At 43.7% G+C, this 22,956-nt stretch overlaps 2 protein-coding genes across 2 annotated transcripts in view; both read left to right on the top strand.

Moving 5' to 3' along the window:
• Positions 1 to 3,724: 3,724 nt before the first annotated feature.
• Positions 3,725 to 17,373, top strand: sptlc1 (serine palmitoyltransferase, long chain base subunit 1; the record flags this gene model as incomplete). Its single annotated transcript, XM_080528383.1, has 15 exons — positions 3,725 to 3,778; positions 4,543 to 4,650; positions 5,169 to 5,263; positions 5,647 to 5,740; positions 6,482 to 6,554; positions 9,333 to 9,465; positions 9,744 to 9,873; positions 10,531 to 10,620; positions 11,727 to 11,834; positions 12,968 to 13,063; positions 13,291 to 13,387; positions 13,626 to 13,680; positions 14,667 to 14,784; positions 15,053 to 15,126; positions 15,906 to 17,373. 15 exons carry the CDS (start codon positions 3,725 to 3,727, stop codon positions 15,997 to 15,999), a joined length of 1,419 nt encoding a protein of 472 aa, XP_080384509.1. The 3' UTR covers positions 16,000 to 17,373.
• A 648-nt stretch (positions 17,374 to 18,021) lies between these two features.
• Positions 18,022 to 22,956, top strand: part of ror2 (receptor tyrosine kinase-like orphan receptor 2) — a gene marked incomplete at both ends in the record, with an annotated part of 79,031 nt that continues 74,096 nt past the window's right edge. Inside the window, one exon of the mRNA XM_080528619.1 lies at positions 18,022 to 18,115. Within this exon, the coding sequence (XP_080384745.1) occupies positions 18,022 to 18,115 (94 nt within the window). The remainder of the gene's footprint in view (positions 18,116 to 22,956) is intronic.

Below are 22,956 nucleotides of genomic sequence, written 5' to 3'. Positions count from 1 at the left end.
ACATCATACATTGCACTGTTTACAATAAGAAAATGTCTCTTGGCGCTTCTGTGTGTGTTCATTTTGACTAAAACAGTAGAAAGATTCAGATGTAAACAGATGAGAGGGAAGACAAGATTGGATACACCATAACCATTGGGGGAGGATGTGTGCTATTGCTAGGAGAGTTACTATTCCACTAAGGCATGACTTTCTCACCATCTCGCCGCAGTGAATGATGAGAGCCTTACAGGAACAAGTTACTTCCCTCTTATGACTACTTCCTACATCCAAGAGTGAGCTAAGTGCATGGCTTTAAACAGGATGTACTGTGAATGCATTACGGCTTTGATGGTCATAACCAGAGTTCAAAGGGAACACTATATCATTTGTATCGCCTACCAGACGCTTATGTTACCACCAACATTGAAATGCATGGAACAGAATTCGGAATGGTACCGTTCCATGCATTACAATGAGCCTGCGTGCCAATTCTCTACCCACTCTGAAGTGTGCACTCCTCCACCTGACTTGTGCAGCGAAAAGCATAGAATTTAAGGAGTTTCCACCACTGTTGTATACTGTACCAGTCCCCTCCTTTTAAAGCCATGTGGAGGATGTCAGGAGGGCAGAGAATTAGGACATAGTAGGTACTATCCTGTTGAGCAGGGAGAACCCATCCAGATGTAACATTAATCTCATATTAACCATGTGGCCTAGTGACTGTACTGGTTTGTTGCACAGTCAATGCCATCACAGCATTTAAGAGCATTAATGAAGGATCAGAAGGCTGGGCTAGAGTGAGCTCATGTGATGTGTCCTGACTTTTAGGCCTAAAGAACATTGTGTGCTTTCCCTCTCCACTTTCGTTCTCTCTCTCTCTCTCTCCCTCTCTCTCTCTCTTGGTCTCTGCCTTTACCTCTCTCTGTCTCTTTCTCTGTAGCTCTCTGTCTCTCTCCCTCTCTCTCTCCCTCTCTCTCTCTCTCTTGGTCTCTGCCTTTACCTCTCTCTGTCTCTTTCTCTGTAGCTCTCTGTCTCTATCCCTCTCTCTCTCTCTCTTGGTCTCTGCCTTTACCTCTCTCTGTCTCTTTCTCTGTAGCTCTCTGTCTCTCTCCCTCCCTCTCTCTCTCCCTCTCTCTCTCTCTCTTGGTCTCTGCCTTTACCTCTCTCTGTCTCTTTCTCTCTCTCTATCTCTCCCTCTCTCCCTCTCTCTCTCTCTCTCTCTCTCTCTCTTGGTCTCTGCCTTTACCTCTCTCTGTCTCTTTCTCTGTAGCTCTCTGTCTCTCTCTCAGCAGATTAGGGGATCCTTAGGTAATCAAGAGGACACATTGACCCAGCAAGGCCAGGCCCAGGCAGAGGTATGAAGTAGAAAGCACTCCTGTGTTTCACCACCTCCCTGGAGGCCAATAAGATTACTCAGAAACACAGTGAAGAAGACGGCTGACCGTTGTTTGAAAATATTGTGACATGCTATGAAACATCTGCATCAATACTACAATCTAAATCATTTTCAATAATGGCTTCACCTCATATTTGATCAAAGATCAATTATAAAAGATTGGCCGAAAAAACGATTATTCACACATTATCATTGGCGTATTGTACTATATGAATATAGATATTCCCTAAATGTGATTCTATATTATAATAGCCTAATAATTAATATCAGATGAGATGTCTAATAGCCAATCAGCGTGCTGCTCTCCCAGGCCACGGTGACGTATGATTCACTGGTGCTCAGGTCATTTACATTCTTGGGCTCCCCGCTGTTGCTAGGCAACACCGTGGCAAATGATGCAGGTGGTGGTTTCGTCAACGTGAGCGAGACTCCTGAATGACAGAGAATCCCTCTCTCCTCCTCCTCTTGTCTCTTTCCTCTTGAATGGAGAGGGAGAGACTCATTACAGTGGCTGATATGGTCATTGACAAGCATGGGAGAGTCTACATGTCACAAGGTCAATTCTAGCAGGGTTGAGGGTGTCGCCTAGCTGTGGTAGCAGGAGCTTGACAGAACCTGGCGATGTGACTTGAATATGGCAGGCCTTATTGTATTTGTGTCACCAGGGAGGCTAGTCTAGTGGAGGTAGAAATTTGAGGACAGGCGCATTGTAATAGAATTGAATGTTAACAAACTCAGTGTTTCATAACATGACTTTGATAACATTCTTCATTCCATGCATTACAATGAGCCCGTCGTCCCAATTCTCACTCCTCCAACTAGTGTTTTAGTGGTCATAACCATCAACTTCCTGAACGAGTTGACTTGAATGTGAGGGGGAAGTAATATGAACGGCAATCAAAATCCTGGCCTCACTCCTGGAAAGTTGTTTCATTTAGAACCAGGAGTTAAATGCTCTAAAAGATGGCTGTAGGTCAAAGAAATGGTATTTCACTCTAACCGATATTTCCTTTGCTCTCTTCTTCATTCAGACTGACCCATACTTTCCCTTTTGAAATTCGGACAGTTATGCTTGCTTCCTCATATAGAGGCCTACCTGAACTATAGTGACATGATTTAGTCTTTAAACTATAGTCAAATAATTTACAGAACACAGGAACATTGCAGTACAACTGTTGTCTTGTAGAATAGGTTCTTTCTTGTGAATAGAAGAAATGTAACACCCAATAAATGTTGCCAGATGATTTTAATTGCTGTTGACCCCCTGGGTGACCCCCTGGGGGTAGCAACTAGGTTTATGAAACAACACCAAGACCTGCTAACCAGTATCAACACCAACTTTATCTGCTGAAGTGAGTCTGAGTTTATGACATATTGATATTAGGATATGTATTTGTATCATGGTGCTCGCTGTCCGTCTGAAATGTCTATATGACCTATTCCATTAGCCCGTTCAGTTATTAAACAATTTTATAACAAGTCTTATTGTGCCCCCTAGTGGTGGAGAAATAAAGTGTTTCAAAACGCCCATCCCAGCCAGCACAGAGACGTGACGACGCCTTTCAGAGACGTCCAGGACGCGACTACGTTGCTCACCATCATGTGTGGGGTCTCTCTCAGATAAAACATCTGTTAAGATTTAGACAATCTTTATGTGTGTAGGGCCTACCAGGCTTTAATGCCAAAAATGTAAATGTAAATGGGTACAATGGAATGCTTGTAGCGAACAATCTCTCAACAGTGTAGTGTAAATACACGATAGGAATAAAAGAGAAAATAACGAACACAATAGATAAGGCCCAATAAAGTACTAATAAGTACTAATTACAATCAATAATAATAAATCACTCAATATAAAGATAACAATATGGTATTATTTCAATCATGTAAAGAGACTGGGTTTGTTACTGTATTTATATAGCACTTTGGGTTTCTTGAAAGGCGCAGTCAATTATTGCAATTAATTATTATTGTTTGTATTATTATTCTATTACTATACAGCTGGAATATACGACTGATACCCGAGTTTTAACCACTTGAAATATCTGCTCATCATGAGTCATAATCAAACTCTGGTCTCAAGATATCATGGCGACAGTCAATAAGCAGACTCGGAATGAGTCATCACTAATCAACGATATCTTAAAAGAGAGTGATAATTTTCAGTCATATGATTTTCTTGCTGAACAGGTGAGGAGGGAGCGTCCACTTTTACTGCACCTCATGTCACTTGTCATACTGATGATGACGTAATGACTATGCCTGACGTCATCTACATTAATATACTTCCTGTTTTGAAATCTGGATAGACGATACCGATGAGCCCATGACGATCACATTTCCAAGATGGCGTCGGGACAACAGTGGGTGTTAGTGGAGATGGTTCAAGCTTTCTACGAGGTAATTTCTAATTATTTAAAACCTTATAGTTCAACGTTATGGATTTATTCAGCTCATTTTCCTTATTATAAGACGTGTCAGTTGTTTAGCATGGAAGCTGTTCAGAAAGAGGGTTACCAAAGTCAAACTTCTGTAGTTCAGAAAGTGTAGTTCAGCTCTAGACATGATTGACAGAAAACCCAGCCGGTAGCCTGTCGTCTCAGGGGTGCGCAGTCCAATCATAGTGATTTTTTTTTTTTGCAAAGGCGTTTCTTGAGATAAACAGGAAATGAAATGTGATGGTTTTGTAACACAATTTCAGAGCCTCGTTTCATAATTTTCTTTCGGCAAACAACTTTTTCTATTTTCTATTTCACTCGTTCACAAGGACACAACCTGTCTGTGAGTCAGGATTTGTTGAAAAACCATTGATCAATAGAGATAGCCTAGTGATTGAACGGAGCAGGAACTGAGGCATGATATCTTATGGCCAAGAATATGAGCTATTACTATTAGTAAACACAAGTTTGCTAGATTTTACCCGATACCTTGCTCTAGAGACATTTCTTTCCAGATCATGTCAGCAATTCATTATTGATTCATGGTTTTTAGTTTGGTCCTACACAATGTAAAAACTAAGAGGTCTAACCATTAGCTAGATTATATTATAATGTAATAAAATAAAAAGTGTAATTTAAATGCTCTGTGTCCTCTCCCACGCGGTGTGTGTGAGAGAGACTGATGGTTAAGCAGACTAAGTGACTAGACTTCTCTCTGTCTCTCAGGCTCCAGCGTACCACCTCATCTTGGAGGGGATTCTCATTCTGTGTATCATCAGCCTGCTCTTCTCCAAGACCTACAAGCTACAGGAGCGCTCTGACCTCACTGAGAAGGTAAAAGGAACCCTCCACTCTAACAGGTGTATGTTGTGTTTATTAAGAACAAAAGGAAAGGGGGGGGGGGGTCAGCTGAGAAGATGAGAGTAGGTGTAACAGAGGTGTTTTGGAATCACGGGTTGGGGTTAACCCTTGTGATGAGATAGCCCTGCCTGAGACAGGTACAATCAAGTGTCACCCTCAGACCATGTCCTCTTGGTGTAATGATAGACGCTTGTGTCTTCCACATAGGAGACCTTAGTTTGAATCCTGCCTGTCACATAAAGACAGCCTTGGGATTCCATTCCCCTCCTATAGGGGGATGTGTGGACCGTACTGTAGACGGCAGGGCTAACCCCTAGACCCAGCATGTCTAACCCTTCTGGACTGGTGTGTACTGCACAGCCAACCCTGTCAGTGTGACCCACATCTGTCAGTGTGACCCACATGTGGAGATCCTGTACTGACTGTGTTGTGTTTGATCCGGGTCTTCTGCAGAGATCCTGTACTGACTGTGTTCTGTTTGTCTGGAACAGGAAAAGGAGGATCTGATAGAAGAATGGCAACCTGAACCACTGGTTCCTCCCGTGTCCAAAGACCACCCCTCCCTCAACTATGACGTCGTCACTGGGTAGGCAACGTGATGCCTTTAAACTGTCATTCACGCTACAGAGCCAAACTGAACCGAGCCGAGCTGTACTGGCTTGGCCAGGTTAATTGTGCAATATGTAACATTCAAGCTTTCTAATGGTTGTTATGACTACGGTATGTTTAATCCGTAACGATCAGGGAACAAGTATTTATTGGTCCTGAAAAGCGTGTTTTAGAATTGTGTGAGTAGGGGCGACACAGTTTGTTTACAATTGGCCTTGGGTGTTTTAGGGCAGTGGAATTTCTGTCGGTTGAGGCTCCGAGTGTCACATAGGAATGAGACACCTGTCGCTCAGAGTTCTAGAATGAAGTGAGAATTTTGAGTTATTTTTTAACTAATTGCAGCGTTTTTACTCTGTACAGGCCGCCAAGCTACAAGATTGTTGTCAATGGAAAGGAGTGCATTAACTTTGCCTCGTTCAACTTCCTGGGTCTTCTCGACAACAAACGGGTGAAGGTGGGTGTTCTTTTGAGTACATGATGCACTCAGTTAGTAGTTCTCTACTAAAGGTAAATGAGGTTTGATTGAGCCTTTTTTCTGATAAATGAATGAATGAATGAATGAATGAATGGTCTTTATTTGTCATTGCTATAGTACAGGTACCAAACAACGAAATTTAGGAGGGGTGGCTCCCCTGGTGCTAGGAAAGGAAAAAAAGAAGAAGAAAAAAACACTTTTAAAAAAAACACAAGAAGGGAAGGAGCTGGTTTACATAAATAAAGGCTATGTACACTATCCACTATACTATACTGTACAGATAGACGACTAGGGTTGTCATATTGCACATAGTGTTATTGCACATTTATTTAAAGTGTCGCAGTTTGCAGGCTTGAAATGTACACATTTGTGCCTCAGCACTACACCAGATTTTTTCAGTCCAGCAGCTGCCATCAATCCGTGTATGAACACCATGGCTCAGTACAAAGCCAGAGATATTAGTTACATAGCTTTGTCAACCGAAGTCATGATGATTCATAGCTCTTTGCTTATGTCATGTATGTAATCATGTATTGTACTTTGGAAATGAAAGACTGAACATCAGACTTAATTTCAAGACCAACCGTAACTCTTTCTTGACCACGTGTTCACGTTTGTTCTCCACTTCCACTAGTTACAGTTTCAGTACCAGCAGCAATGCATACATGCATATGTGCAAACTATGTCCTATTGATATCCTGTTCTTCTTCTGACTGGCAGGAAAAGGCCCTGTCTTCTCTGAAGAAGTACGGTGTCGGAACCTGTGGTCCAAGAGGCTTCTACGGAACCTTTGGTGAGTCCAGTGTTTCCCCTACCATTGCCTTGCGGGCCGCCCCCCCAACGGAACCCCCCGCCCCCCCAAGAAAGAGGAATTATTACGGACGTAGACACCAAACATCTGACAAGCTAAAATATCAGCTTTTTTTAAATGCACCCAACCCGAATCTGGCAAGTGGCAAGCCCATGGGCTCGTTGGTAACGTTAGTCCGCCAGTAGTCTCGCATAGCCAAACCTATCTCTCCACACTTCGCGTCGCGCTGGACACACGCTTTGGCCGTGAGACTCACGCATTTCAACCAGTTCTCACGCGGCACCTCTATTTCTCACGGCGAGAAATAACAATTGTTTTACGGGACTTTTATTTTTGAAATTCCTTGAAAGAAAGCTACCGGACAAGAGTCTCGTGGCATCTTTCTGCACGCGCGTTAACTTGAGTCTGCAGTCGAAGCGGGAGGCGAGCGCTGATGGAAGAACCTGTGTTCACACGAGCTGCAAGAACGTAGCAAGTCTCTAACACCAGGGACAGCGACGAACAATCACAGACGTTATCGCTCTATCCCTGACACAAGTAGGATCATTGCTTGGCCGATGTATTGATTTTTTTTTGTCAATAAATCAAATCAAATAAAAAATGTGCATACAACATCGTATCTGGTAGCCTACTGGTACTTTCAAACCGCAAGTTGTTTATTAATATCACGGTTTATTAATATCAAGGTTTTTTGCATGAAATAAACTTCTCTGTGAGCGGCAATTCCTTCGACTCACATACACGCGATTTATGTATTTTTAAGAGAAGTGGTCAACACCCTCATCACCAACGGTGACATCGTCGTTATACTTAGGTTAGGGTGGGAGGTGTGAATGTTGTGGTTAAGGGACACTTCACCAATTTTGAACATCATATCACATTCATTATCTTGGGTCTTGGAGTCAAAAAGATAAGAGAAAAGGTCATACGGAAATTACCCCCTGTTATGTTGATTTGGGTTAAAAATATATATATATTTGGGGTTAAAAAAAATAAAATCCATCTGACTGGAAACGTGCATTTTTCTGCACGTGCGTTAACTTGAGTCTGCAATCGAAGCGGGAGGCGCTGATGGAAGAATCTGTGTTCACGCGAGCTGCATGTAAGAACGTAGCCAGTATGTGCATACAACATCGTATCTGGTAGCCTACTGGTACTTTCAAACTGCAAATTGTTTATTAATATCACAAGGTCTTTTGCACGAAATAAACTTCTCTGTGAGCGGCAATTCCTTCGACTCACATACACGCGATGTATGTATTTTTAAGAGAAGTGGCCAACACCCTCATCACCAACGGTGACATGGTTGTTATACTTAGGTTAGGGTGGGAGGTGTGAATGTTGTGGTTAAGTATGTCAAATTGCAGGAAACTAGCACAAATAATTGGGTGGGAGAGAGGGGCCGCGGTTTTGGGTCACAAAATCTCACTCCAAACTTTTGGTGAAACTTGGCAGCCCTGGTGTCAAAGAACTAGCAAGCTAACTAGCTAGCTCAGAGGTGATGAGATGAGCTAGTCTGCTCTGCTGCACACATGCCAGCTAAAGAGCTAACTGGAGGCACTTTATTATTTTACTTGAAGTAGATATACTATCTTTCTTATTCTGCTAGAATTGGGCTTCATGGTATTGGTAATACCATAATGGCATATTTACAGTACATGGACAGTGGATTGAAGCATTGGAAATGTCTGTTTTTTATTGGACATGATTTTTTTTCAGGTGAGAGAGTAAAGTCAAAATGACATTATCTGACTGAATTGCCCACAGCAATCCAATATTCAATTATAATTATGTTATAAATTGATATGGATCAATGTATACCTCTTATTAGATTATAAATACTCTGGTTGTTATGTTTGCCTTTTGGTTGACAGCAAAAGAGGGAGAGAGGAGGATAGAGAGGGAGAGAAGGAGAGAGAGCAGGATGGTGCACCAGAGAGAGAGAGAGAGCAAGAACCAGGTGAGAAAGTGGACAGGTAGTCAAGACCACATAAGTAAGTAGCCTTGAGAACCGATGGTTCTGGAGCCTAATGGCCCATAGGGCAGGAGCCTATCTCCTGTTTCCGTAGCGTGAGGCGGCTTAATGTACAAGTTAGTACACCCCCTGGATATGACGCTGGTATGTCGCAGGGTCTTACCCACCGTCCATGCCACGGTCCATGCCACCCCCCCCAAGGCAGCAAACCTAGAGGAAACACTGGAGTCTGTTTACAGGAAGCAGGTTCTGTATCCAACATATTTAACTAAATATTTTGCCCAGATCTGCTGTATACTGTACTCTCTGATGTTCACAATTGTTTATGTCCCCCTCCCTCTTCCCAATATAGGCTACAGTATGTAATTAACTTATTTATGAATGTTGATTTATTATTCCACTTTGTCCTGTAACTGTCCTGTACAGCAGAAGCTAGTGGAGGTTGAACGGAACAAGGAATTAATTCCTCATTCCATTCCATACATTACATTACATACTTGTGTATTGCACTCATGTTTTATATTGTATATATTGTGTTGTGTTTTATATCGTATATACTATGTTGTGTTTTGTGTACAGACTTGCCTCTGTTCTGCCAATTGGCCAGATCGTCATTGCAAATGAGAATTGGTTCTCAACTGACCTATCTGGTTAAATAAAGGTTAAAAAAACAAAAAACAATGAGCCCATCCTCCGAGCCCATCGTACCGCCACCAGCCTCCCTTGGTGCTGTAACATTGCTTTGTGTCAGTAACTCTGTGAACCTGTGTTTCTCACCACCCTAGATGTACACCTGGAGTTAGAGGAGCGCCTGGCCAAGTTCATGAGGACGGAGGAGGCCATAATCTACTCCTACGGCTTTGCAACCATAGCTAGTGCCATACCTGCCTACTCCAAGAGGGGAGACATAGTGTTTGTGTAAGTGCTTCTCTCATCTGTCTTTATTGAATTATATAGTTATATATTATAATGATATAATATAGTTAAATATATATATTATATTTATATATATAGAAGAATATATATTAACATATATGCCAACTTGGTTAAAGCTTTATTAATGCTAACAGGTATAATGATGATGATACAATGAACAATGGTCATAAGCCCATATCATGTCTTACTACAATCTCAAGTTGTACAGAAAGCGTGCTACTTGAATAGAAACTGGTGTTTGTCATCTATGGTGTCCCCAGAGATGAGGCGGCATGTTTCTCCATCCAGAAGGGCCTCCAGGCCTCACGCAGCTTCATAAAGTACTTCAAACACAACGACATGGAAGACCTGGAGAGACTGCTGAAGGAGCAGGAGCAGGAGGATGTGAAAGTAAGTCAGTCTGAAGGAGGAGAAGGATGTGGAGAAGGAAGATTAGTCTTAACTTCACCCTACAGCACTGTGGACAGTGGTTCAGTATCAGGGTCATTTTGAAAGCCACATATCATCATCGTTAGTGATGGCGAGATGAAGCTTCATGAACTGTTGAAGCTTTCCATCCAATTGCGTCACACATAGGCCGAAGCTTCGTGTTGCTTTATTTGCTCTATTATTTGCGCCATCAAGTGGACAATAAATGTATAGCAGGCAGAGTGATAATGACACCGTGGCTTTGGTGTGTGAAGCTTTGAATTGAATAAATGTGCTTGTGTTACTAGGAACAACAACATTTTATTAATTTATTCATTTTTATTTAAAAATAACAACTTCTCCACAGTGCTGAGCTTCAGGCGGTTTCTTTTTTTTTAGATGATTTCACCTGCTTTTGAAAAGATCCTTTCACAGGGCACAGATGAAGCTGGGGTACATAGAAAAACAACGGCAGGCAGGCGAAGCTTCGCTCTTACCATACGTCATCAACACATGCCTCGATACGCGCACCACAAAAATCTGCCTCGGTTACTCGACACACGCTACGAAGCGTCGGCACGGAAGGACACATCACTAATCATCGTCACCCTGGTTCTTGTGTGTGTGTGTGTGTTCCAGAACCCTCGTAAGGCCCGTGTGACCAGGAGGTTCATCGTAGTGGAGGGCCTGTACATCAACACTGCAGACGTCTGTCCCCTCCCAGAGCTGGTGAGACCCCCCCAACAACACTGCTAACCCCTAACCCAAAACTGCTCCAGAACCGAACCCAACACTGCTCCAGACTCTCCCAAAGATCTCGTAGACATTGTTTTAAAAGGGTAGAAATGAGATGGCTGTTGGGAAGGGGTAGACATCTGACCAAAATATGACTTGCAGCCAGCGAGAAGCCTGTCACAAGAAACTGGTATACGGGAAGATCCACCAAAACAGGATCAGGGGTTTGATATTGTCCAGGAAATATTCATAGTGGAAACATTTAAAATGGGAGAAGTGGACATTAATTTGTGTTAACCATGACACATTCCATTTCAGTCATTTAGCAGACGCTTTTATCCAAAGTGACTTACAGTACGTACAAATCAATTATAGGTAAGTAAAACCTACAGTAACTACAAGTGCCATCGTCAGTCATAGTGCTGTACTAAGATGATATTATTATTATTATTATTATTATTATTATTATTATTGTAAGGTGAAATGTAAGGTGTTGGGGGTGGAGAGCTCTGAAGAGGAGCCCATGTGTAGCCTAAAGAGATGGGTCTTTATGTTCTGTCATTTTAATACAAAAACTAGTCTTCTCATGTTCTATGCACACATTATTAACTGTAATTAACTGTATGCTCTAAGTAAAGTGTTTTTTAGTTTAGTTTAGTTAAATAGTTGGCTAGGCTTCCACTTCCAGGGAAGGAAAATTCCTCTGTTACATAGAGGTCTTGAGGTTTTCGCTCACGAAACACAAGGGTGGGATGACCTCATCTATTTTGTTCCACATCAGTGTACACAGCAACCATTTATTCCACCTTCACTTTCTATACTTGACATTTCTAAAAATGAAAATGAAAATACATCACTCCCTCCCTCGGTGATTCTTTAATGTATATGAATAACTGAATAAGAAAATAGGTAGGCATGTCTAAGTACCTTCCCACAACCGTTTGTTCTCTTTGTTTGTTTGGTCTATGTTGTGCTATATTATTTTATGTTTCCTGTCTTAAATTTGTGACAAATCAATAAAAATTTAAGCGACAAAAGGCGGCCCAGCCTGCCGCTGTAGTGTTGTGGTAGTTGATGCCTGGCTTCCTGTCTCCCTCCAGGTGAAGCTGAAGTACCAGTACAAGGTCCGTATCTTCCTGGAGGAAAGCATGTCCTTTGGGGTGCTGGGGGAACATGGACGAGGGGTCACGGAACACTTTGGGGTCAACGTGAGTTGTGTGTGCGTGCGCACGTCGGTGCGGGTGTGTGTGTCTGGTAGGGCTGCAACGATTAGTCGACATAATCGACGACGTCGATCATAAAAACTCGTCGACGTGGAATTTTAGTGTCGACGCATCGTATAAAAAAAACGGGGGCCATGCAAGAATCAGCTGGGTAAGTTTTAGCTATATTGTTAGGGTCGTAATGTTTATGTTAGCTTTACTGTTACATGTTGGAAAACAACTTCTCATGGACAGGGCTGTACATGCTATGAGCGTTTGTGCTATTAATTTATTTGCCCTGTGGCACGCGTGTGACAGACAGAGGCGCTTGTATGTAACGTTACGTAGCAGGGGTTTTCCTTGTTGAAGCCAGGAGAACGCGAGATGAAATGAAGTGAGGGGTGGTCGCTATTAAAATACCAGGTAGTCATGGTGGATGATCATGAATGATGCTTGATAAGTGAATGCTATTTCAATTATGTTGAGTCCACCAGCGAGCTGTCTGTAAGATAAACAGCGCCAAGCGTAGCCTACTAACGTGAGCTGTCTGTAGTCTAGCCAGCAATGCTAGCTAGCCAATCAACTAGCTCTGTGAGCAGCTGTAGCTTGGCGTAACGTTAGGTTAGATAGCTAGTTAAGCCGGATTCATGCTTCTGCGTCGCCATTTACGCGCAGCGAAAAGCCACACGACTAATCGAAAAAATAATCGACAGATTAGTCGACTACCAAAAGAATCGTTAGTTGCAGCCCTAGTGTCTGGTAGAAGAGTGCGGCCGGGGGGGGGGGGGGGGGTGTGTGTGTAACAGGACACATTATCGGGATGCACTGACAAATCAGTTTGTGAATATGGTGGTGGGTGTGCATGCGTCTGCAAGTGATCTCTTTGCTTGAGTATTCTCAACAGTGGATGGACTTTTTGTTGTTATTATATTTTAGTGTCATATTTAGTTCAGATAAAGAGTGTTGGTGTATCGTAAGTGTTCATTTAGGGCGGTTGTGGGTTTCATGATGACTTGGTTTTATTGTTTCTGTGTTATGTTCTTGGTGAAACTCTGTTTTGCTTGCCGACTCTGAACACGCACACCTAGTTTCCTCAAAAGCTTTACCTCTTCTCATGGTCTCCTCTGCTTCCTGGGCAGATTGATGACATCGACCTGATCAGTGCCAACATGGAGAACGCTGTGGCTTCCATAGGAGGCTTCTGCTGCGGGAGGTCCTTCGTCATAGACCACCAGGTAACACACACACACACACACACACACAGAAAGCCCACCATGTAACACTACTGTCTATGGGAGATTTGTAGTATCTGATTAATACCTTGAATATTGAGTACCATACTGTACTATACCCTGCTGTGTTGGTTGACTGATAGTGTTGTTGCTGTTGCTGTTGCTGTTGCTGTTGCTGTTGCTGTTGCTGTTGCTGTTGCTGTTGCTGTTGTTGCTGTTGCGTGTCTCAGCGTCTGTCTGGCCAGGGCTACTGTTTCTCTGCCTCTCTGCCTCCCATGTTGGCTGCTGCTGCTATGGAGGCCCTCAACATCATGGAGGAAGACCCAGGTAGATCTAGAGTTTCATTATTGTGTGTGTGTGGAGCAGTTAAGGTTGAGTGAACTTTAGCAGTGTAGATCAGGCCTCGCCTCTCGCCCAGTCACTCTCGCCAAGGTAAACTAAGTACTGTTCACCAGCTGGAACCTGGCTCACACTGCCCTCAGTATGACAAATACATGCTCAATTCTCATTCTCTCACTGTCTTTCTCTCTATCTCTCTCTCTCCCCCCTCTTCTTTGTTTTTCAGAAATTTTCTCCATCTTGAGGGAGAAGTGTAAACAGGTCCACAATGCTTTGCAAGGGTAAGTTGAGTTCCCAAATGACTTATTTTCCTGTGAAAAAATCCATGGAATGATAAGAGCCACTTCTCCAGCGAAATGCTACGGCATAGTCTGTCTATTCACTATTCAATATACATTTTCAGTCAAAGTTGTTGTTGTGCCTCCAGGAGTGAAATCTCAACATGTGAAAGGATTCCTTTTCTCCAGTATGTTCTAGAATCCATGTCTTCTCTAGAATGTTCTAGAAGCCATGCTGTTCCCACTCCATGACCACTAGTCTTTATGGTGGAGTAGGGGAAAGAGTGAAACCCAATAAATGGAAACCAAACTGCAAAGACTTGCAGGACAAACCTGGGAGCTGTTAAAGCGAGATGCAGACATTTGGGTTGTTTATGAGGCCTCTAACCGCCAGATATCTCCATCTCCTTCACTACCCTCACGACTTCACTCCTCCATCTGGGGGTACACATCTGTTTTCACAGATCTTGAAATCCTATAGGCTACACAAAGTCATTACTCTGGTTTCTAACATGCTGTTATATGTCTTTCTCTCTTTATCTGTCTCCCTCTTCCTCCTTCTCTCTCCTCCTCTTCCTCCTTCTCTCCCCTTCCCACCCCTGGACCTATACCAGTGTGACCCAGTGGCTACTGGCTAGGCTAGGTTAGGCTACAGACTCAATCTGTACCATGGTCCCCTATACTAGTGTGACCCAGTGGATCACAGTGTAGTCAGAGTCAGTACTCTGGTATTCCTTCAGTCAGTCAAGTGTTGTTTGGGATGCAATGAGTATCATATCTGACACAAGGTACTGGGGCGTCTCAGTGATTGCGAACATAGAGAACCTACATTAATCTGAAATAGGTGTCCAAACAGGTCTACATTGAAGTGTTGATAAATAAGATATTATTTATTTATTTATAAATCTCACTCAGATGTTCTCTCTGTGTCTCTGTGCCCCCCCCCCTCCCCCCCCCCCCCCCTCTCTCGCTCTCTCTCTCTCTCTCAGGACCCCAGGGTTGAAGGTGATAGGGGAGGAGTATGCCCCAGCACTGCATCTCCAGCTGGAGAAAAGCTCAGGGTCAAGGGAGACGGACCTCAGGGTGCTACGCAGCATTGTAGAATACGTACGTTATTACATATCTGTATGAAACAGCATCTTAGAATACATATGTTATTACATATCTGGATGAAACAGCCTCTTAGAATACATATCTCATTACATATCTGTATGAAACAGCATCTTAGAATACGTACGTTATTACATATCTGTACGAAACAGCATCATAGATGACGAATGATAAGGACTCCCAGCAAACAGCATCACTTGGACAGCAGCTGTATATGCCATGGTTTAGTGTAATAGTGTCTCTCTCCTGTGTGTGTGTGCGTCAGTGTTTGGAGAGACGGGTGGCCCTCACCATCGCTCGCTACCTGGACAAGGAGGAGAGGTTCCTCCCTCCCCCTACGTAAGGACTCAATCCCTTTGCAGGACTTTTTAATAGCTGGTTTCCAGGACACATGAAACCTAGTCTAGGACACAGATGAAACCTAGTCCAGGACACAGATGAAATCTAGTCTAGGACACAGATGAAACCTAGTCCAGGACACAGATGACACCTAGTCCAGGGCACAGACGACACCTAGTCCAGGGCACAGATGACACCTAGTCCAGGGCACAGATGAAACGTAGTCCAGGGCACAGATGACACCTAGTCCAGGGCACAGATGAAAGGTAGTCCAGGGCACAGATGACACCTAGTCCAGGGCACAGATGACACCTAGTCCAGGGCACAGATGAAACGTAGTCCAGGACACAGATGACACCTAGTCCAGGGCACAGATGACACCTAGTCCAGGGCACAGATGACACCTAGTCCAGGACACAGATGACACCTAGTCCAGGACACAGATGACACCTAGTCTTGGACACAGACATGTGGCCAAACCCTAGACGAAAAGGCATCTTCAATGGATATTCTCCAACGCAAGAGTGATTATGTCCTGGACTAGGTTCTGTATCATGGAAACCTTCCCTAAAACAAAAAGCCAGACGGTACAATAATATCTGTTGTATATTTTCTGTTTATGATCTTCTTATGGTCAGTCGGTCAGTGGAGGCTGGTGGAGGCAGAAATCGGAGGACAGGCTCATTGTAAATGCATAGACTGGAATTGATCTCTACCTCCACCAGCCTCCTCTGGTGTGTGTCCATGCCCTGACGTCTCCTCCTCCTCGTCTCCCTTAGTATCCGTGTGGTGGTGACGGTGGAGCAGACACAGGAGGACATCCAGAGTGCAGCTTCCTGCATCAGAGAGGCGGCTCTGGAGATCCTCAAATGATTCCCACATTCCCAAGCACGGACACACCAGAACCGGAATTCTCGGAGTCGACAGACTGACAGACTGACAGACAGCGGACACGTAAACTCAGGATCCACCTGCGGAACATCCAGGCGGAGAGCGGGAGCGTCCGTGGAGGCTCAGGCAGGTGCTTCTCATCCATAAACTAACTAACGGACCAGAGGAGTTGATGGGTGGATGACAGCCAGCATGAGGAGCCATGTCAATACACCCAGATGATCCTCCTTGCAGCTTTTTGGTTTTGTTTCATTTTACTTGTATTATTTTCTACCATTGTGTTCACCTTGTGTCCTTTAGCCAACTTCTATTGTTATTGACATTAGAGTTTGCTGTCGTACAGACACATCTGGGAAGACGAGGCTACTCATTTCTGCTAGAGGCTTATGGTTATCGTTTTCTCAGTTGTTCACGTTCCTTTACAACAGTTACGGTCTGTTATTCTCCCTCAAGTCTGAATGTAAATTACAGGCCTTGTCGGCCATCTTGGATTCCGTTTGCTTGACATTCACGGGTTTTTGAGCAATTCAATACTGTCTGCCTTGAATGACGGTTGCAGGTCTTAACTAGTCTACAATACATATTTAAAACCTAGAGTGATAGAATTTTGTATCTTCAATGACTTTTATAATCACTGTTATGTGAAATGTTTTCCTTTCTTCATAATACTGATACATACCAAATTTCTTCTGTGTAATGTTGATTTTCCCTCATTTGACCAAAGGGTAGAGATTGTGCACCAAAAATCACTCCACATGTTGTCATTATGTGAAATGTACATTTGTATACTATACTACTGAGTACTGAATATTTTATTTCAAGGGAACACTGATTTTAAACCTTGCCAGGTTTTGTTTTTCTCTTTCATCTCACTATTGTGCATTGTTACCACAACTTAATCACTGGTATATATTTATTTATTTTCTAAGAGTTAGTTGATAACTGTGATATGTTTCATATTTCTTTTGTTAACCATCTTTATATATGAAGCATTTTATATAAAGTGTTTTATATGTTCAATATTATTTGCATAATGATTTAACTTCAGTTCATCAGATTTTAAAATCAGTTCTTTACATTTCACCATTAAATCATCAAATCATGATTGTAACATAAACTTGAAAGTTATAATCATTCAATGCAATTTCATATATTTGTAAGATCACAGATTGTTAGCTTCAGTAGAAAATGAAATATTTGCACTATTGTGATGGACATCGATCTCCACTTCATTTTGAAACCTGTTATCATAAGTCTATGAATTAATTACAAACTGTTAGCAGTTTTGTACCACCAGCCTACATGCCAGTTAATTCATACAACACTCAATATGCAGTAAATTATGTGCCTTTTGTGTTGCTGCTAACTGTACTATCGATTTGAATGATTATTAATCTAATAAATTGGGAAATAGTTACTTGTGGTCTTTAACATTTAAGTTTAACAGTGTGGGTGGACGAAAGAGTGAGACACATATTAAAAAGTCCATTCAAACTATTTACGGGGCTTTCTGTGCAGGGGGGGGGGGGATCTCTGCAGCTCTACCCTTTGGTAGTTCTGAACATATTTGGCCCCTAGATGTCGCATCACTCGCGGCAAAGAAAACTCCACATTCCCAACTTTGCCTCATCGGGGAGAAGTTCCATGCTGCTACGTCATGTATGGAGAACTGTTCCCTACTCTAGGACACCTCGGACCACAGAGACTCCAGACGTCTCCTCGACGGTGCACGGGACGGGGATGAAACAAGCCGTTATTTGTCCATCCAACCATACGCAGGAGGAATTTATCGCACACCTGAATTTATCACACCTGAATTTCAACCACTTGATTGGTGACTTGCGGTCTGAGTTTTTGTGGACTGAGTGTTTTTTTTTTTTTTTTTTTTTTTTTTTTACTGCAGAATTAATCTCTAGATATTAATTCCAATACCTGAATTGCATATCGGATGCGACTTTTGTAGGTGAGGTTTCATATAATTGCTCGAGTCCACTTTGTGGAGCCATGGCAAGGATACAGAGAGGAGTTTTTATCAATCTGTTGAAAAGTTTTCTTCTGGCGGTCGTTTTAGCTCCAGATCTGCGATGCGCAGGTAAGTGTCCTTTTCGCATTTGACTCCGAGCGCATTGTGTTGACCCAAGTTGACGATGCGCATCAACAATTTGGTTAAAGTTTCAAAAAGTTCTAAAGGTTATATTCACCTAAACTTCACTCCAGGGATGAATATGTTGGCACGGATAATTTAGAGTGTGTGTGTGTGTGTGTGTGTGTGTGTGTGTGTGTGTGTGTGTGTGTGGCACTTCAATGGTCGGTGTCTTGTCTTTTCCATTGAGTTATTTCATTTGTTTCAAAAAGCACATAGTTGTTGGAGCTGGCTAAATATATTAAGTTATTAAGTCATAAAACCCTCAGCATCAGTCTTAAGCCAACAGATCGCATAGACTGGGACTGGGGCGTTTTACATGCTGGAGAATTACATTAGTGCCTGGGTTACAATTGATCTTTTCCACTCTATCAATTTATATGTCATTACGTTTTAATAATTGGGAAGACGGGCATATGCCCATCTCCCACTATTAAATAATCCTATAATGTCGTAGAAGAGTGAAGCCATAACAATGAGCACTATGGGGTAGGGAGGTGTTAATCAGACGCATATTTGAAAGTGACCTCATTTACGTCGCCGCGGGGGGGGTGGGGGTGGGGGCGTGGGGCAGATGTGGAGATTTCCTGTTTTCAGCTCTGGGCTTCTGCTAGGTGCTGCTACATGCCATTTGGTGTTGGTGTGTGTGTGTGTGTGTGTGTGTGTGTGTGTGTCGGGGGGGGGGGGGGGGGGGGTCTCTCACCTCTCCCAACTTTATCTAGTTGCTCTCGTTCCGCCTTAATGAGTGCCTAGGACAAGATGGAATAGTGTTGTTGTCATAGATGGGTTGGGACACATACCCGTTGATTCTACAAGAACTTTCCATTGGATTCTGATCCAATGTTTTTTTTTATTTTTTATGATAAGACGGATATAGGCCAAACAGACTCCATCAGGACTGGCTAGGTGGACCCACTATACCTCTGGGAGTGAATGGGTCAGTTAAGGGGGGGAAATGGTTTCTTGGTCCTATAGGAAAAATGGTTGTACATTATACAACTCCTATGGAATTGCTTTCAATTTCAGTGGAATTTTAATGACAAATCAAGCCCAAGTACCCCCCCCCCCCCCCCTCTTTCCACTTATAATGGTCCGGTCGGTTTTACAATTTCCCTGTCTTCTTGACTTCCAGGCTCCTGCTCCTTCAGGCTGGTAGACTGTCTCCCATACAGACGTTGGGGTTTATAAATAGAACTGGCAGCCTGTTGATCTGGATGGGGCCAGGGCAGGGGCTGGACTGCCTGAGGGAGTGAGGGGGTGGGAGGAGGGGGTGCAAGGGATAGTGGTGTGTGTGTGTGTGTGTGTGTGTGTGTGTGTGTGTGTGTGTGGGGGGGGGGGGGTCAGTACTCCACAGGAGGGTCTACCTCTTCTTCTGCTTACTCTCATCCTATCAATAGGTGTTGGAGGAGGAGGGGGAGGGGGCGGTCAACAGGGCCATTTACATGGTAATTGATTCACTTGCTAATAACGCCTTCCCCCCTTGAACCTACTGGCCTATTGTCTTTGAGTCCTAACAAAAGAGCATTCCTTCTCTGAAGAGGAGCTGGTTTGTTAGAATGTGAATGTGTTGGTAGGCCTAGTTAGTCATTCAGCCTTGAGCTGCGCTCTACCCCCCCTTTAACAGGGATGATCATGCATACATTGTGTCCTAAATGCACCATTTCATCCAGCCTTTCTTCTGAAGGTGTTATTTACATTAAAGGGACATATGGGTGGGCCTTTGTGTGTGTGTGCAAGCCGTGGCGATATCCTGATATACATCAACTGTGGTTATACATAACGGTTCCTCTTTACTAACTACAGAAACAAGTTCTTGTTTATACAACTCTTTTTTATATATATATATCTGAAGCAAAACCGTAACGTTAATTTTCCAGTGTTTCCCCTGCAAGCTGGCCAACCCCGGTGCAGTAGGAGCGATGAAATAATAACAACAAGTCAGAGTGATTGATGTGGGGCCTCCTGGTTCCGTGTAGATTAAACCAACCTTGGCTCTGAGTAGATTAAACCAACCTTGGCTCTGTGTAGAGTAAACCAACCCTGGCTCTGTGTAGAGTAAACCAACCATGCTGGCCGTGGCAGAAGAAGTGCCCTCTAATTTAATGATCAAATTAGATTAAGACATAATAAACACACATCTGTCATGGTAGGGCGGATCCCATCTGTGGGTTGTTTAATACCAGCCAAAACGTATTCAAGTACACAACGGGTGATGTCACTAACAACCTGGGTCACATCACATGGTGTAGTTTACTGAGGAGCTGGGTTGTATGCCAGGCCAAGAGAGGACTGACAGAACAGCTAAAGTTAAAAAAGACAGGTTTGTCTTTTTCTTTTTTCCTTTTACAGCCCCCATCATCAACTCTCCTGCACTCCCCCTCCCTCCCCCATCTTTCCTTCTCTCCCCCTCACAACCCCCCCCCCCCCCCCCTCTCCATCCATGTGAAGCGAAGCGTAAGATAGTGAGACTGGACGTAGCAGAGGAGTTAGCCAGAGTTCAGTCTGCTAATCCAGTGTTAACCTAGCCGGTGTGGGGAATCTTCAAAGCCAGCCGTTAACCCCCCCCCCTGACCCAGACCAGAAGTTTCTCTCCTTTCTCAAGAGCAGCAGGACTTTATCCTCTTTTCACTTTCCAAATCACAGCCCTTCCATTTTTGGCACGCCCGTGATGTCTTACTTTACACCCTCTAGTAATACATTATTCTATTTTGGCATTGTTAGACCTTCGTTGTTTTCCTCAAGCTGCAATTTTGGCATAAGCCATAGCTTTGTATGTTTATATTCTACTTATTTGATTTGGCTTCTCTATGATCGAGGGTTTTTCATATCAAAGTACACGTCCCGATGCCCATAGGGAGTCGTCCAGTGCCAGTATGCAGGGCTGCAGAGTACGGCCAGCATTAATTGTGTCTTTGTTCTCTAGTTAAAGGTAATTACTAGCCGGTGACAGGGGTGGAGAGAGAGCAGTGAAACTGATACAAGGTGGCTGCTGCCCTGTTGATGTATCGGCACTCGATCCCTTTAGGAGAGGGGGAGAGAGGGGAAGAGTAGATATGTTGGCCTATGCACCGTGAAACTCCTATGCAGTACATTAAGATAGTTATCTAAATCAGTTATGACAGTCGGAGGGTTTGTGAGATATTTGTGGAACATTTGGCTCGAAGCCTAAAAAGTCTGACTGGCGCCTTTTCTTTGACCAATCAGTTAGGTTCATGGATTCGTTTGATCACATGGATTTTCTCTGCAGTGCAGTGAATTTCCCTTCTAGCTTTGTAGAAACACGGTCATTAATTAATTGATCAAGTTAACTAAATTCCCTAATTGGCCCTGAGGATAAAGCCACCACGGTGACGATGACTGAGGTTATTGGAGGAGATGAGACCCTCCTCTAATCCCCGGGGGGCTGGGGAGGAGATGGGATCTCAGCATCACGTCACCATGAGATAATCTGACCCAGGTGGAGAGAGATGGAGGGATGGAGGGAGAGATGGAGGAGAAAGAGAGGACTTTTCCTCGTGCTGCTTGAGCCAGCGTGGGAGTGGAGTCCCTCAGTTTAGGGGAATGTCTGTGGAGGATCCATCCTCTGTCATATCTCCCTTGTGGTGTTCATTGATGAGGTTGTGTTCTCAAATGGATTCAACACAAACGTCCAAGTGAAAACGTCCAACTCGGCCCCCTGTTCTCTGCCCTACTTCTCCATGGTATGACTAGCTTGGTTATTCTCTGGCGTAACTAAGCCTTTACATACGAGTATAATATAATATCCCCTGTCCTCTGCGGTTCTTACATGAAAAGGGCGTTTTAGGAGCTCTCTTACACTTGTGTGTCAGTCACTGTAGTGTTCGACTCCTCACACCTCTGCCCTCTTACACAAGGCTCTCATTTTACTCTGCGTGATTGACAACCCGCACCCTCCGCTGCTCAGTGCCAAGCTTGTTCTTGACGTTGGACGAGAGAGAGTTTTCCAACGAGCTGTGTTGTTGGATGACTAAAGTCCCTGGAATTTCTGCTGACTCCCCAACTTTAAACGCTGTGATTTCCTCTGGCAGTGAGCTGGAAGCAGGGCTCTAATTCATCTCGGCTCTTTATAACAACCTCACAGTGACGTCTCCTCTGCAAGGCCACCCAATGTACAGCACAGCACCAATTCAGTCCCTCAGAGCTGTGGTGAGAGAGAGAGGGAAGGAGGAAGGGGGGGAGGAGAGAGAGAGAAAAAAAGCCACACAACCCAACATCAGCCCGATTGTATCATTCAGAATGTTCCTCTTATTTCCTAGACAAACATGAAAAAATGTAGTTGCCTACTACTGGGGAAGTGGGTCTATGAACTTGGTGCTCTATAGTATAGAGTCTATAACCTATCATTAATTCAGTTTTTAGGCCATCTGTGTTGTGCCGAAGTAGGATAACAGGGGGGAAGTTTTAACAATCCTCAAAGTGGAGTTGTAGTGTCAGTTTCCCCTCCTCATGTCTTGACCTCAACCATTAGTTAGTAGGAAAACAAAGCTGACCTCAGATAAGCTCTAAGGGATCATGTACAGCCTGGTCGTGGATATCTCCTAACCGCTACAGGAACACGGCCAGCGGTTACGGTCAGGGAGGGGTCAGAGTCCATCAAAAGTCGACCATGAACACCAGAGCCCTCAGTGGAAAATATTATGAATGCGGTAGCCTTCTGTATAGGAAACCTGGACCTCTCCTCTGTCCCTGGTGCCACTCTAACGCCAAGGCAACACTAAATATTTTCAGAGCCCCCCCCCCCCCCCCCCCCCCCGATCCTGGATCTGGGAGTCAGC

This window comes from Nansenia antarctica (genome assembly GCF_963989245.1).
Source record: "Nansenia antarctica genome assembly, chromosome: 4".
Taxonomy (NCBI): domain Eukaryota; kingdom Metazoa; phylum Chordata; class Actinopteri; order Argentiniformes; family Microstomatidae; genus Nansenia; species Nansenia antarctica.
The sequence above is the reverse complement of the archived record's forward strand: the minus strand, read 5'-3'. Positions and strand labels throughout refer to the sequence as shown.